Raw genomic sequence first — 16,143 nt, 5'->3', positions numbered from 1 at the left:
ATCAGTACATCAGATTTCCCCTGGTAGTGGGGAGGAGGGTGGCTTTTCAAAGTATTGCATGTGGATTCTGCGTCACACCTCAGACCTCAGGAATGCCAAGGGTCCCTAGCAGTAGTTCAAATCCCACATCTTCCATTCACCAGTCATGTGGCTTGAAGCAAAACATTTCCACTCTTAACTTTTCTAACTCTCATGTGAAATGAAGAAAACAAAAGCAGGTATCTCACAGGGTTGTTATTCGGATTAAATGAGCTATTGTAAGTAAAGTTCTTAGCGGTACAGTCTGCTACCAAGGTAAGCTCACTCAGCACTTGGTAACTATATTACTTAAGTGGCTACACAGTCTACACCTTTCCCTTCTGTCAGAAGGCAGGCTGCACAGTGCTGAGAAGAGGGGTCAGGTGGATTTTAGGAATGCAAGGCACCTGACAGCAGTGATGTTTCAGGTAAATTACATTACTCGGTACTGTAGTCTATTTTCATCTTTTGTCTCCTGCTGGAGAAATAAATTAGGGATACATAAACAGGAAAAACAAATAGGTGACCTGCTAGCTTTTTTCATTTTCCATTTGCAATAAGCTTTACTGGCTTGGAAACAACTGCCTTCTGGAACAAATGGAGAATTGTTCCACACTCTGAGGAACCTGTTGTGGAATGCATTGTTGGGTCAGTGTATTTGTCTGATAAATATTTGTTGAGCTCCTATCAGTTTAGTACCATGCCAAGTCTTTATCTAGACAGAGCCAATGTACATTTTCCTGGAAACCAGCCAACGATAGGGATAAGAATCCTTTCTGTTGGGAGGACTTTTTGTGTTAGTATCGATTTTCCTGGCAGTGGGCCCACAAGTTTCCCTGTAACTTCCTGGCTGTGTGTGCTTTTCTACTTCCAGGATTCAAAACAGCACAAGAATCAATGGGAGAACTCATCCTCCCAAAAAGAGAGAGTTAGAAATATGAAATACGAAAAAACAGAAAGCATTTCAAAGGATAGAGGAGGGAGAGGAAAGGGAGGGAGAACTGGAGAATGGGTGCACAGGGCACCTTTGGGAGGTGAATTACCTCTGTCTCCTGCTTGTGGGGGGAGTTAGAGCAATCTACACAGGTGATAAGATTGCACAGGACCACACACAAACACGTAGTGCATGTGAAACTAGTAAAATCTTTTTTTTAAATTTTTTTATAGTTTATTTATTTTTGAGACAGAGAGAGACAGAGCATGAGTGGGGGAGGGGCAGAGAGAGAGGAAGACAGAATCTGAAACAGGCTCCAGGCTCTGAGCTGTCAGCACAGAGCCTGATGCAGGGCTCGAACCCATGAACCGTGAGATCTGACCTGAGCCATAGTCGGATGCTTAACCAACTGAGACACCCAGGCGCCACTAAAACTAGTAAAATCTAAATAAGATCTGTAGATAGTACTAACATCAATTTATTGGTTTTGATAGTGCATTCTAGTTATGTAGGATGTTACAATTGGGGGAAACTGGCTGAGGGTCCACAGAACATCCCTGCACTATTTTTGTAGCTTCCCGTGAACCTATAATTATTTCAAAATAAAAGTTTTTAGGGGTGCCGCAGTGGCTTAGGTGGCTAAGTGTCCTACACTTGGTCTCAGCTCAGGTCATGATTTCGGGGTTCGGTGCCATCGCGGAGCCTTCTTGGAATTCTCTGTCTCTCTTGCTCTCCGCCCCTCCCCTGCTCACTCTTTATCTCTCTCTCTCTCTCTCTCAAATAAATGAACATTTAAAAAGTCACTAAAAGTTTTAAAAAGTTCCAAAAGATTGGCCAGCTCATAACTATTTGAATGTTAATATTTACTCAAAGGTATCCTGAGGAAAACCCTGTCTTTATTTCTCATCAGCTAGTCAAGAGTAAATAATGGTCAATTTTCTTAATACAATGATTCTGAGAAATGATCACAACTCAGGAATAACACAATTTGTTTCACTTCCAATTTAGTGTTATGTATTGGCTTTTTTCCTTTTTCTTCACCTAGAAATCACTTGCTACAGAGAGCAGAATAGAAAGGGGGCAGGCAAGCTTCCAAACGCGTGGACAGGAAAAACAGGTATGGACGTGTAATGAACTGAGGGGAGGTGGTTTTATAACTCTAATTGGCTTCAGCTGTTAGGAAAGGTGACCTATGTCCTCTCTCACCCTGGTCTAATGCTCTAAGCTGGTATATGACTCGCTATCACATAGAATTTTGTCCTCTCTTCCACCTCAGTGACCCCACAATCTCTCACTAGCAGTCCACGTTTGGAAAAATAAGTGTTTCCTTGATTCTTTTTTTTTTACAAGGAGATCAGGATAACTTTCCCTTAATCCATGTAATTTGTTTCATGTCTTCATTCCTTCACTTATTAAAGATTTCTCAAGGGGCGCCTGGGTGGCTTAGTCGGTTAAGCGTCCGACTTTCGCTTAGGTCATGATGTCGCGGTTCGTGGGTTCGAGCCCCGCGTCGGGCTCTGTGCTGACTGCCAGCTCAGAGCCTGGAGCCTGTTTCAGTCTGTGACTCCCTCTCTCTCTGACCCTCCCCTGCTCACGCTGTCTCTCTCTCTCCTAGAAATAAATAAAACATTAAAAAAAAAATTAAAGATTTCTCAAGCTTCTATGTAAAACAATGAGGAAAAAATAGGGGATGGCTCCTTCTCACAAGGAGACATACATCAATGATACTAGTCATTCTAATATAGAGCTATGGATACACCTTCCATAGAGCCAAGGAAGAAACAGTAAGTTGCTGGGAACCCCCCAGGGAGGGGCCATGGAAAAAGCTTCACACAGGACATCCTTTTTGAGCTGGGTTCTAAAGACTAAATAGGAGTCTGTGAGGTGAAGAAGGTGGAGGAAAGGTAGTCCAGGCAGAGGGAACAAACTTGGAGTCATAAAAGAAGTGTGGATTGCCAATTTGGATGCGTGCCCTAGGGAAATGATAAAGTAACCCGAAGACAGGGTAGGAAGCACCCTGTATGCCACGCTTAGGATATTGGATTTTATTTTCAAGGCAGCAAGAACCTATGTTTTTTTTTTCCTGTTCACTTCTTTGTATGTTAATTGATTAGTATCACGTAATAATACAAATAAACATAATAAATAATATATGCCATAATAATTTATAACATAACAAGTGTAAGAAATAATATATAGAGAGAATAATACATTTAGGTTAGCTTATTAATTTTTTTTGTAGTTTATTACAAAACAGGAAGGAAAATGTCTGTATACTACTTGCCTGGCCTAAGGAGTATTCATGGAATAGAGCTACTTTGTTTTAGAAACCATGACTTCCTGGGGTGCCTGGGTGGCTCAGACCATTATGCGTCTGACTTCCGATTCCGCTCAGGTCATGATTTAAGGGTTCGTGGGAGCCCTGCTTCGAGGTCTGTGCTGACAGCTCAGAGCCTGGAGCCTGTTTTAGAGTCTGTCCCTCTCCTGACTCTGCCCCTCCCCAGCCCGTGCTCTGTCTCTCTCTGTCTTTCAAAAAATGAATAAAAAAAAAACAAAACAAAAAACCATGACTTCCTTACAAACAATGTATCAAACAAAATAAATGCAAATCCAGCGCTTTCAGTAACTGCTTGCTTGCAGAGTGCTGCTCAGAGCATTTAAGGATAGAAGGCTCTAGCAAGGCCTGTATGCACACTGGCAAGACAGAGGCAACATGCTTTTATTAGTTAAAAGTCCATTTAAAAAAACAAAAAATTTTGGGGTAGTGCCAATATTGAACATCCGTTGGTACCATGTATTTTATTATTAAAAAAAATTTTTTTTAATGTTCATTCATCTTTGAGAAAGAGAGAGACAGAGTATAAGCTGGGGAGGGAAAGAGGGGGACACAGAATCCGAAGCAGGCTCCAGGCTGTGAGCTGTCAGCACAGGGCTCGACGTGGAGCTCAAACTCAGGAACTGTGAGATCATGACCTGAGCCCAAGTCAGACACTTAACCAACTGAGCCACCTAGGCGCTCCGGTACTATGTATTTTAGATTTATTTGAATCTTAAACTGCTGTTTTAAAATATTATTATTAGAACCATTTTCTGTTTTAAATCTACTTAACTGGCTTCCCAAGCACTGGTCATGAGAATCTTGCACCCATAGTTGAAGTCAGATCACTCTGAACAAACATCTGGAATTTGATGAAAATTAACCCAACGACTTTTAGTGATACAGTAACAGAAAACCACAAATTTAATTTATACATTTACTCTCCTTAATAAATAAGAACACTATAAATTTACCTTCCTTAACAACAACAGCCATAACAGACAACAAGACAGCAACAAAAGACAACACAAGAGAGATCACCCTGCAAACAGACAGAGAAGGGACAGAGTAGAAGAGGAGGTGGCTTTTGCAAAGGCCTGAAAAGTGATCAGGCCTTGAATGATAGTAGTTCTGATGGTTTTGGAGAGGAGAAAAGGCAGATCCACGTGGAATGCAGGAAAGTGTAGGATGTGGAACTGACAAGTTAAATGGCTTATTAGATAACCTTAGGAAGAAGAGGGAAGAAAAACATTCAGCACCTAGTCATGCTGGATATTGAAGTCAGTCCTTCACATACATAAGCACATTTAATTGGCTCACAGGTCTGAGAGGCAGGTTTGATTAACTCTATTTTATAGATTAGGAAATAGGCTCAGATATTTCTTCATAAGACAGGCCAAACCTGAAGTTAATGTTAGCAACTTTTGTAATAAAATCTAGGACAAGGAACTACACTTGCTTTTGGATAATAAGGTCAAGGTTATTATTAGATTGAATAAGATCAAAGTCATACTCTTAGGAGGATATGTTTTTCTTGAATACCAGAGTTGGTCCCCAGAAGGAAATTAATCTTTATGGTGGTGAACTATGTTGGATTTTAGGCACATTAGGCCCAAACCAACAACAGCTCACCTATGGGTTCCAACTCACTGCTATCAAATGACCCAGAATTCTGGTAGGGGTCAGCAAAACCAAAACTGACAAGAAATCTTTTAATACTCTGAGAATGCTGGCAAAGAGAAAATGTGCAAGACTGAGCAATGAATTAGAGGGCTGGGTCTTTACTGTTCTGTGGAGGGGAGGTAGGTTTTGAGGAAAATTGGGGATGGACCTTGGAAAGGGATGAAGGAGAGGATCTCAGCAAGAGGAAGAGGGGAGGAGGAGGAAGAGAAGGAGCAGAAGGGGAAGGAAGGGGGGGTAAGAGGAGAAGTTTTTTTTTTGTTGTCATTTTGTTTCTCAGAAAACTGGGCAATCTGGGGTGCCTGGGCAGCTCAGTTGGTTGAGTGTCTGACTTCAGCTCAGGTCATGATCTCACTATTTGTGAGTTCAGGTCCTACATCAGGCCCTGTGCTGACAGCTCAGAAATCTGCTTCAGATTTTGTGTCTCCCTCTCTCTCTGTCCCTTCCCTGCTTGTGTGCTCTCTCTCTTTCAGAAAAATAAATAAGCATTAAAAAAAATTAAAAAAAAAAAGAAAACTGGGCAATCGTTTAGGATAGCCTAATGAAAACTTAAGCAATGATAAACTATTTGTAAAAAAAAAAAAAGAAAAAAAAAGAAAACTTAAGCAATGAGGATGTGTCCCTTCAGCAGTATATGGGTTCAAGTTATCTACGCCAAGGAAGAAAGTCTCAATGTCCTTATTTCTCCACATGGCTTTGTTTTTCTCCTCTAGCCCTCTGGTGAAGAGTTCTTGCGTCCAGGAATGGCTGCAACCATGGTGGGTTTGGAGTGAGGATGGTCCCACTCCTGGACCACTGGATGCCTCTACTGGGGACGATAGGCCAATGAGGGCACCATGTGGCAAAACCTCAGGTGTGGGCGGTGGTTGGCAGTTGCTACACTCAAGAGTTCTGGTTTCCTGATGAGGCCGAGAGATTTGACTAGGGTAATTCCAAAGTCCTCCACTTTTCATGGAGGAGGTCTAACATTTTGGCATTAGGTATTGTAAGCACACAAGTCTAAAACCATACAAACTCCATGACAGGCCTTAAGTTTCTCCTCTAAACTAGAAGGCCTAAGTTTCAGTCCCCCTGGAACTATCAGGCAGCTACACACTGCCCAAGGCCGAAGAAACTGCCCACCACTCACTCCACCGCACTACCTTGGCAACGCCCAATCAAGAAAGGCCAGCAACTATAGATAAATCTTAGCTGCCTAAGGTAAGTTAACCCATTAGTCTATGGTTGGTTGAATTTAAGAGTACTCTAAATGTTGTAATTGGATCCCGCCAAAAGTAACAGATACTCTGGATAACATGTATGGTTAAACCCGCTGTCAACAATGCTGTATAATTACAATTGGATCACTGTTCTCACGTCACAACTTCTGTAACTCCCCCGTCACAAACCTTATAAAAACCCCACTCTGTCTTTGTTCTGGGCTCTCAGCATGGATCCACGGTGCTGGTGAAGTCTGTGAGCCCGAGCTCGAGCCCGTAATAAAGCCCTTTGCCTTTGCATGCGTGACTCGGTCTCCCTGGTGGTCTCTGGTTGGTGAGGATACTGTGATCTGGGGTATAACAGTATGTGCAGGTGCTATTAGTGAGGGAGGAAAACAAATGTAGTGTTGTACTAGAGCAGCCTGAGACTTGATGTCCATCTTTCTTAAATCCTGGTGGCCCAAACCTGAGATAAGCTGCTATTCTAAAGCACCTTGCAGTTTTCTCATTTATGTTTGAACAAAGACTGCTCTTTTGTTTGGGAAAATCCCTTTGCAAGACTTGAGTGTTCTTTTTGGTTCAGTGAAGGCAAAGACTGACTTGTGTAGTGGAATGGACAGATGGGACACAGCTCAAGCGCTGTGCATAATAATGCCATGGTAGACTATTTTTTAAGTTAACTGTGAGTCCAGCCTGAAATAGGTTGGGTGAGAAGTGGAGGGAAAATTTTCTTCTGTTGGTGGCTTGTAAATGAGTGGAGAGATGAGCCTGAGGGGAGGAAAGTCCTTCTGGGAGGCAATGAGCAATGGACTACGGATGCTGTACTTATAAGAGCGGTCTCGTTCTACATTCCCATCATAACTTAAAGCAAACTTTCACAATGTTCGGAGCCCCTGATGGCCCACAAATGAAGAAGGAGAATGTCCTCAAATTCCTTGCAGCAGGAACCCACTTAGGTGGCACGAACCTTGACTTCCAAATGGAACAGTAAACCTACAAAAGGAAAACGGATGGGATCTACATCATAAATCTGAAGAGAACCTGGGAGAAGTTTCTGCTGGCAGCTTGTGCCATTGTTGCCTTGAAAACCCAGCTGATGTCAGTGTCATATCATCTGGGAATACTGGCCAGCGAGCTGTGCTGAAGTTTGCTGCTGCTACTGGAGCCACTCCCTGCTGCTGACTGCTTCATCCCTGGAAACTTCATTAACCAGATCCAGGCAGCCTTCCTGGAACTGAGACTTCTGGTGGTTACCAACCCCAGGGCTGACCACCAGCCTCTCACAGAGTTATCTTATGTGAGCCTGCCTACCACAGCTCATGTAACACAGACTCCCCTCTGTGCTACACAAACATTGCCATCCCTTACAACAAGGGAGCTCACTCAGCGGGACTGATGTGGTGGATGCTGGCCTGGGAAGTTCTGTGCGTTTGTGGCACTGTCAGGTCTCACCTGATCTCTACTTCTACAGAGATCTTGAAGAGACTGAAAAGGAAGAGCAGGGCGCTGCTATAAAGGCTGTGACCCAGAAAGAAGGTTAGGGTGAATGGACTGCTCTAGCTCCTGAGTTCACTGTTACTCAGCCTCAAGTTGCACTGAACTGGAGGCATGCAGGAGCCCTCTGTGCCTATTAGCAGTTCCTTACTGAAGACTGGTCTGCAGCTCCCACTGCTTAGACCACTCAATGGATAGGAACAACCACTGAGTGGCCTTAAGTTGCTTTTCCACAATGACAAACAAAATGGAATAGGGTTGATGGAAATGAAACAGTTTCTTAAAAAAACACACAAAACTTCTGGTCTTTCTAATTCTATTCTCAAACTTTCATTAACAGTCTTGGTGTTAGCTGTGTTTTGGAGAATTAAGGGAGGGGCCTAACTCCACATTTAGGGTTTGGTTCCAAACTCTAAGGAACTGCCTCCCATCTGCCCAACCCTGAGTGGTGACAGCCACAGGTGGGTAGCTGGTGGTTCTGGAGCTCTGGGTGGTGTCTTGCACCAGCATTCCAGAACACTTTATTGAGCACAGGATGACGGTGTAATAGGGAGTGCCTGTGTTAAAGTTCAAGCAAGCCTGGAAGTCTGGCCTTAACCAAAGCAGAGGTAAAGGTCAAGTGCAGTCAGGGATGGATTTGTGGGGCCAGAAAAGAAGGATTCCAGGACTGTTTGGGGGAGGGGACTGGAGTTTTTGTCACTAAATAGGGTGGGACTTTTTTTCTCTTATTGATAATTAACCAGAAGTGTGACCTATAGACAACAGGGAGCGTTAATTTGCATTCCCCAACAGCCCAGGTGTGGACACTAGTAGGTACTAGGCTTCGGGTACCTCTTGTCCTTAAGTTTCTGTGAAGTATTCTTTGAGTTCTGCCCTTTCCTATCCCTCTCCAAGGTGTGGTTTTCCTTTCTCTGGCTCCTACTGCATTTTGCACACAATTATCTTGTAATTTGTAACCATGTCTCTTCCAGTAAACTCACCTCAGACGCTGGGGACTGGCGCTCGTTCTCAGATCCCGGTTCCAATCCTGCTATGCCACTAGTTAGCTCTGTGACTTTCGGCAAAGTACTTAATCGCTCTATGCTTGATTTCCTGATTTATTAAAAATGGGCACCAGACTCCTCATCATCGCCTGAGGTTGCTGGGAGAAATGAACATGGCAATGCGTGTAAAGTACTAGACAGTAGGTCTATGCAAACCAAAGGGTTACTTCGCAGGGTAAACATTTGTTAATTGATCTGACCTACCTTAATTTTGTGCCCTCAACAAACATTTACTGAATACCTACAGTATTTCAGGCCTCGGAGCGCTCGCTCCCCGGTGAGGAAGCCTCACGTGTGGCCTGTGGGCCTTGTCCTGCGGGCCGTCTCGCGACTGGCTACGCCGAAAGAAAGCCCCGCCCACAGCCCTTTCGATCTCGCCAGCGATTGGGCCGAGATAGTTTCGCACGCATTCTGGTTGCTAGGTTCGGGATGTGGAGGTGGGTGAAGCTGCGCGTGCGCAGATTGAAGACGAAGATGCTTTCCGGTCCGGCGGGAGGAGGTGACGTCAGGAGTGGTGGCAGGCGGGGTCCTCCTATAGCCCTCAGGACGCTTTATCTGTGGGCCCTCCAATCGCGTCATAAGTCGGCGACTGAGCCTTGGCGGTGGTGGCCGAGGCGGCGAAGGCGGCAGCGGCGGCGACAGCTCTGGGGTTTGCGTCTCGGGGTGTGTCGGCCGCCGCTGCTGCTTGGGCCTGGTATGTACAAATGGCTGGTTAGGATTCTCGGCACCATTTTCCGTTTCTGTGACCGGCCGGTGCCCCCTGCCCGGGCCCTCCTGAAGAGGCGGCGCTCGAACAGGTGAGAGGAGAGGGGGCCGAGCGCCAGCCTGGCTGTACCCCCTCCCCCACCCGGGGCTCGGCCGGGAGAGCGCTGATCCAGCCAGGCAGGCCCTGCTCTGCCGAAACAGTTGGCCGGGCCGAGGCGGTGGAGGTGCGAGTCGCGGGTGTCCTGGTGACGTAGTCGGTCCCTCCACGCTATGCGATGCGGCTGCTGCTGATGGAACGAGCTAGTTGTCTTTGGAGTGCACCGTGATGGTTAGGAATTTTGATGTTCTTGTCAGAGTCCAAGCTGATTACTGTCAAATGGGGCTTTATCGAATCTTGCTACTCTTTGGTTAGTTGAAAACTAACAATTGAAGGAATACTGCCTGTGTTGTGGTTCACTGTTTACAAAGCACACTCCCAAGTGTCAATCTGTAGGCGATAAGTGCAGTTAAAGGAAGTGAGATTCATAGCTTGTCCAAAGCCGTTTTGATTACAAGAATTGTTCTCTTAGCACCGAAGAACAGCAGCTGTTTTGTTCTGAAACAGCTGTCAAACTGTGTGTGTGTGTGTGTGTGTGTGTGTGTGTGTGTGTGTGTTTTGCGGGGGAGGGAGGAAGGATGGTTCTGTGCTTTAGAGTTACTATATGGGGGGCGAATTAGGTGTCTCATTCTTTAAAAAAGATCACGAATTTGTACTCTAAAATTTAGTTAAAATTTTGGGGAAACTAGAAGCACTTCTTATTTAGTATCTGCCCCTTGGTTTGTCTCATTTCATAGTGTGTATCTCCTTGTTTGAGAATTAATCTAGAGAATAAAATACCATACCAATTCTCTACACACCCATCAACCTTTAGTGATCAAGTGTTACTTTCGTTTTTTATTAAGCCCCAGGATTACTGAAGGATAGTTTCTTGAAGCTTGAGAGAGCAAGGTGATTTAATACATGAGTCTGAAAATGCAGATCATTGATGAAATTGGCTGTTGGCTACATTCCGTCATGTGTTCTAGAGAGTCCAAGGTTTCAACTTATTCTTTTCTACCTTTTTGTGAGGTTGATAAGAGGATCATTGCCTAAAATGATGCTTAATATATATAAGGGTGGTATTTGTTTATTCTACCCCAGTGGCCTTGTGCTGATTGGTACTTGGTACATATTTATTGAATAAGAGAATGTTAATTCCCTATCCCTTGTCCTTCCTTTTTGCTGTGAATCCTTGCCAGTGAGTGAAACAATGGCTTGGAGATCAAAACTCTGTTCTTCACCACACATCCTTAATCTAAAACAGTTCTTCACAATGTAAGCCATGTTTCAGTTAAAATGAAGCCAGGAGGTCTTCCTGGGATGTTGAAAGTTATTAACTGAATGGTATTCTCCTGGAATTTATTCTGTTAGATTTCTTTGGTAAAAATGGTCAATTATAATTATCTTTAGAAAGATGATTATAGTATACCATAAGCTTTTAACATTTTTGAGGTATTATATATATTTGGACCTATAGGTCCAAAAACTTTCCTGAATTCCCCAATTTTTTATTACCACTGTAATACAGTTTCCACGGTAAAAATGCAATTAAATATAACACTTTTCTGGCTAAGCACTATATTTTAAGGCTTCTTATGTTGTCTACTTCTAGTAATGTAGAAGATGGCATTTCTTGTGAGGGTGGGGGAGATGTCATCTTTCAAAAGGAAATTATTTGTTGTTTTAAACTCATTTCTGGAGAGAAAAAGGATATACTAGTCCTAGGCTCTCACCTGTGTTCATTTACTAGCCAAATGACTTCTGGCCAATCAAGTTGGTACTTTAGCCAGATTACAGATTATCATTGGATAGGGAGTTTTGGGTCTCTTTCAAATAGTTTAAACAATAGTGTTAAGTCCTCAAATGGTAAAGACCTACTACAGAGGACGGTTTTCTCTTCAAACATCAGTTGACTCTCATTTATTGACAAAGTGTATGGAGGGAGTGTATTGTATGCATATTAGGTTTACTTATAGAAATGGATATGTGTGTATATGTAAATATATATGTATATATATTTTTCTCTTTTTCTTTTCAGCACTTTGTATTCTACAGTGGACACTGATGAAATACCAGCCAAAAGACCAAGATTAGGTATTGAATATGAATTTTATTTTTTTATTTTTTAAAAAAGTTTTAATGCTTTTTTTTTATTTCTGAGAGAGAGAGAGAGAGAGAGAGAACATGAGCGGGGAGGGTCAGAGAGAGAGGAAGACACAGAATCTGAAACAGGCTCCAGGCTCTGAGCTGTCAGCACAGAGCCCGATGTGGGGTTCGAACACACGAACTGCGAGATCATGACCTGAGCTGAAGTTGGATGCTTAACTGACTGAGCCACCCAGGCGCCCCTGAATATGAATTTTAAAAGTTAGGGTTTTTTTCTTTAGGAAAAGTATATGCATGGAACAAAATTCAAAAGGTAAAAAGTTTATGCTATGAAAAGTAAGTCTTTCCTGTCTCTTTTCTACTCCGTTATCTTTTCTAGAGGTAACCGCTGTTATCAGGGACTTAAGTATCCTTCCAGACAAATAAGCCTGTATGTTGAATGTGTATTTTAAAATTTTGTATGTTCCTATAAAGAAAAGGTGCTTTTTATTTTTGAAGAGATAACACTGTATATGTACTGCCGAAGTGAGCACAGACCAGTGTAAAAACTACTTCAAATTGAGTCATCTAGTACACATAGCTGAGTGAATGAATCTGACGTGTTGCCCCAAATTGTTTACTTCTCTGTATCTGATATAGCTTGATAGAAGAGAATAAAACTAAATTAAAGGAGAAAGGTACAATGGAGTGCTATAATAATATTTCCTCTGTCTCAAAAATGAATGTGAATTTTCATCTCCTCCAGATGTGGTAGTTAAGAGTCGAAATGTCTGTTAAGATTTCATTTAGATCCAGGGGGACCTGGACGGCTCAGTCAGTTGAGGGTCCAGCTGTTGATTTGGGCTCAGGTCATGATCTCATGGTCATGAGTTCAAGCATCACATCAGGCTTTGTGCTGATAGCACAGAGCCTGCTTGGGATTCTTTCTTTCTCTCTGCCCCTCCCCTGCTGGTTCTCTTGCTGTCTCTCTTTTTTTATTTTTATTTTTTTAAAAAATTTGTTTTTAATGTTTAGTTATTTTTTTAAATATTTTTATTTATTTCTAGGAGAGAGAGAGAGACAGCGTGAGCAGGGGAGGGTCAGAGAGAGAGGGAGACACAGACTCCGAAATAGGCTCCAGGCTCTGAGCCGGCAGTCAGCACAGAGCCCGATGCGGGGCTCGAACCCACCAACTGCGAGATCATGACCTAAGTGAAAGTCGGACGCTTAACCGACTGAGCCACCCAGGCGCCCCACTTTTGCTGTCTCTCAAAATAAATAAATAAAACTTAAAAAAAAAAAAAGATTTCATTTAAATCCAGTGAGTAATTGTTGAGCATTTCTTACTGCTAAGCAATGTGTTAGGTTCAATAGGAAACAGAAAAATGAGTAAGACAGCGTCTCTATTTTTAAGGAACTTACAATTGTAGAGATATATAATTATATAGTAGAGGGTATAAGGCAAGCATATAAATTATTACTAATGTCAGGAGGGATGTGATAAATAAGAAAGATAGTAACAGAATACTGTCCAGTTTTTAGCTGATTAAAATTCTCAGTAAATATTTGATGAAAGAGCTAGTGTGTAAGATGGATTTTAAAGGATGGATAGGATATCAACAGAGTAATAGGAAGGAAGAGCATTCTAGGCAGAGGGAACAGTGTGGAAGAGTTATGCAATTTAGGAAATAGTGAATAGAATTCAGGGGAAAAGTTGGGTAAAGAGAGGTATGTCACATTAAAGAGGACTGTGAGTGCCAGGAATTTTACTAAATTCATTAGGACAGTATTTCTCAAAGCACAGGATGGGTATTAGTTCAGGAAAGGATTTTAGGGGATAAAGCATTTTGTAACATTAAGTAACATGTGAATTATGTTACATGGTAAAACATTGTATCCTTTTCCAGTTTTTAATTTTCTGATTATTTCAGGCAGAAAATCTTGATTCAATGCTAGTATGTTTTTAATACTTGTCTATTACATGTGATTCTCTCTTCTTTTAATAGGCCCTGCTAGAACTTAACATTGCTATGTTTTCATTTCTTTATAAGGCAAATAATGTTTCCTTATGTTTATAGTAGTGGTATAAAATTACCTTTCAAATACATTTACTTAGCAAAAAACATGAGTCAATTTTAAACAAAAATATAAGTAAGTAACAATGTTATTTATATAAGTAAAAAACTTTGGCAGTGGATACACCTGAAACTAACAAAACATTGAGTGTCAANACAACCGCGAGATCATGACCTAAGCGAAAGTCGGACGCTTAACCGACTAAGCCACCCAGGCGCCCCTACAGAAGGTTCTTTAAATAAGTATGGTAATCATCTATTTCATGGACTTCCATGTTAAAGATCTCTCCCTTCATGAGTCCATGAAATATGTATTATAATTTTCTGAATGGAAACTGTAGACAGGAACCTAAACCAAGGGGGAAGCAGTGGGTTGAGGATATAATACTTATTGGCAGAGTTTGTAAAGGTCTACAGCATTGCATGCAATAAATCTCTGTGTGAATGGGGCCAGTGTGACCGAGGAACTGAATTTAATTTTAACTAAATATAAACTTAGGTAACTACATGTGGCCACTGGCAATTGTGTTGGATAATAGAACTCTCTTGGTTGCCTTTGAGAGAGGAAAAAAGGAGGGTAAAAGAAAAGGAGAACCTTAGAATCTCTCAGACTTATGATCTTACAGATCAAAGGGGTTTTAAGAGATCTAACTTAGTCTAATGTGAGGAAAATAAGGTGATCTTATTTTATAGGCCACCTGCCTTCTTCCTCTCCTCCTCTTCCTGCTCCTATTTTCTCCCCCCTCCCGCCCCCTCCTTTTTTGAGTCATTGAGATTTTTTTTGGCATAGTCTCTAGGAATACTCAGATTTTGGGGCACCTGGGTAGCTCAGTTGGTTAAGCGTCCGACTTTGGCTCAGGTCATGATCTCATGGTTTGTGGGTTCAAGCTCCCATAGGGCTCTGTGCTGATGGCTCAGCGCCTGGAGCCTGTTTCAAATTCTGTATCTCCCTCTCTCTCTGCCCCTCCCTGTTCGTACTGTCTCTCTCTCTCTCTCTGTCTCTCTCTCAAAAATGAATAAACATTTTAAAAAAAAGGAATACTCAGATTTTGACAAGTTTGTAGGAAAATAAGTATTGCAATGCACTTTAGCATCCATTATTTCACTCTGTTAGTTATTAAGAGTACACCATGCCGGGGCACCTGGGTGGCTTAGTCGGTTAAGCGTCCGACTTTCGCTCGGGTCATGATCTCGCGGTTCATGGGTTCGAGCCCCGCGTCGGGCTCTGNTTAAAAAAAAAAAAAAAAAAAAAGATGACACCATGCCTTCTGGGGTCTGGATGACAGTCTAGTGGTTAAGCATCAATCTCCAAAGCTCTTATTCTTTCACTTAAGAAAACACAGCAGAGGGACACCTCGGTGGCTCATTCAGTTAAGCATCTGACTTCGGCTTAGGCCAGGATCTTATGGTTCATGAGTTCAAGCCCCATATCGGGCTCTTGCTGTTAACACAGAGCCCGCTTTGGATACTCTGTCCTCTTCTCTCTCTCTCTCTCTACCCCTCCCATGTGTGTGCATGCTCTCTCTCTCTCAAATATAAGTGAACATTAAAAAAAAAAAAAAGCAGAATGTAAGATTTATTACTAGAGGGATAATCTGAAATTTTCTAAGTCCTAAAATGAGAAACAAGTTATTTGCAAAATTTGATACTTTTACCTAGTCTGTAGTTAAAAATTACTTCATACTGCGTTCTGCTTTACTTGTTATTATATCCTTCCTGTCGTTTTTTAAAACTTATTTATTTATTTTGAGAGAGAGAGAGCATGCGTGTGCTCATGAGTGGGGAAGGGGCAGAAAGAGAGGGAGACAGAGAGAATCTCAAGCTTGAGGTTCGAACCCAGGAACCCCATGAGATCATAACCTGAGTGGAAGTTGGACGCTTAACTGACTGAGCCACCCAGGTGCCCCTCCTCCCTGTTGTTTAAGTTATTCCCTTATGTTTCTATTTCTGTTTTATATATTAAATTTTTTTTTCATGTTTATTTATTTTTGAGAAAGAGAGAGAGAAAGACAGGGCATGAATAAGGGAGGGGCAGAGAGAGAAGGAGACACAGAATCCGAAGCAGACTCCAGGCTCTGAGCTGTTAGCACAGAGTCCGATGTGGGGCTTGAACTCACAACCTGTGAGATCATGACCTGAGCTGAAGTTGGACACTTAACCGACTGAGCCACCCAGGTGCCACATATTTCTGTTTTATGTCTTATAATTTCTGGAGTGCTTGTTGTTTAAGAGCCACCATTTCAATTTTAAGCTTTTTTTTTCTCTAAAAAAATTTAGCAGAATGTGGCTAAATTGATTTTCTCTTTCTCTCTCAAGCTAGTGCTTTAAAATACCTTAATTGGGAAATAGAAAGGAAATTGTGGAGAACCGATCAGCAGTGTCAGAAATGAGAAAGGGGTAGTATCCTGAAAAGAGGAAGTGGGGCAAGTACTGAAATCTACCCTTCCCCCTTATTTGTTTACTTACTCATTTTGTAATCTTTATTTTGGTGTCAGGGAGGTGGCATCAGATCTG

General features: G+C 42.3%; 1 protein-coding gene across 3 annotated transcripts in view; it reads left to right on the top strand.

The window, feature by feature from the left end:
- Positions 1-9,218: 9,218 nt before the first annotated feature.
- The window catches only part of SENP2 (SUMO specific peptidase 2), a 34,465-nt gene continuing 27,540 nt past the window's right edge, over positions 9,219-16,143 (top strand). For 2 of the 3 annotated variants that reach the window (XM_077754435.1, XM_077754434.1), the window contains exons 1-2: positions 9,219-9,482; positions 11,508-11,563. In XM_077754435.1, the coding sequence (XP_077610561.1) occupies positions 9,382-9,482; positions 11,508-11,563 (157 nt within the window). In that variant the 5' untranslated portion in view covers positions 9,219-9,381. Of the gene's footprint in view, positions 9,483-9,503; positions 9,719-11,507; positions 11,564-16,143 lie in introns of those variants that run through there. The other variant, XM_077754436.1, reaches the window with a different exon arrangement.

This window comes from Crocuta crocuta, unplaced genomic scaffold, assembly GCF_008692635.1.
Source record: "Crocuta crocuta isolate KB4526 unplaced genomic scaffold, BGI_CrCroc_1.0 scaffold70, whole genome shotgun sequence".
NCBI classification, from domain to species: domain Eukaryota; kingdom Metazoa; phylum Chordata; class Mammalia; order Carnivora; family Hyaenidae; genus Crocuta; species Crocuta crocuta.
This window is presented reverse-complemented; position numbering and strand designations above follow the sequence as displayed.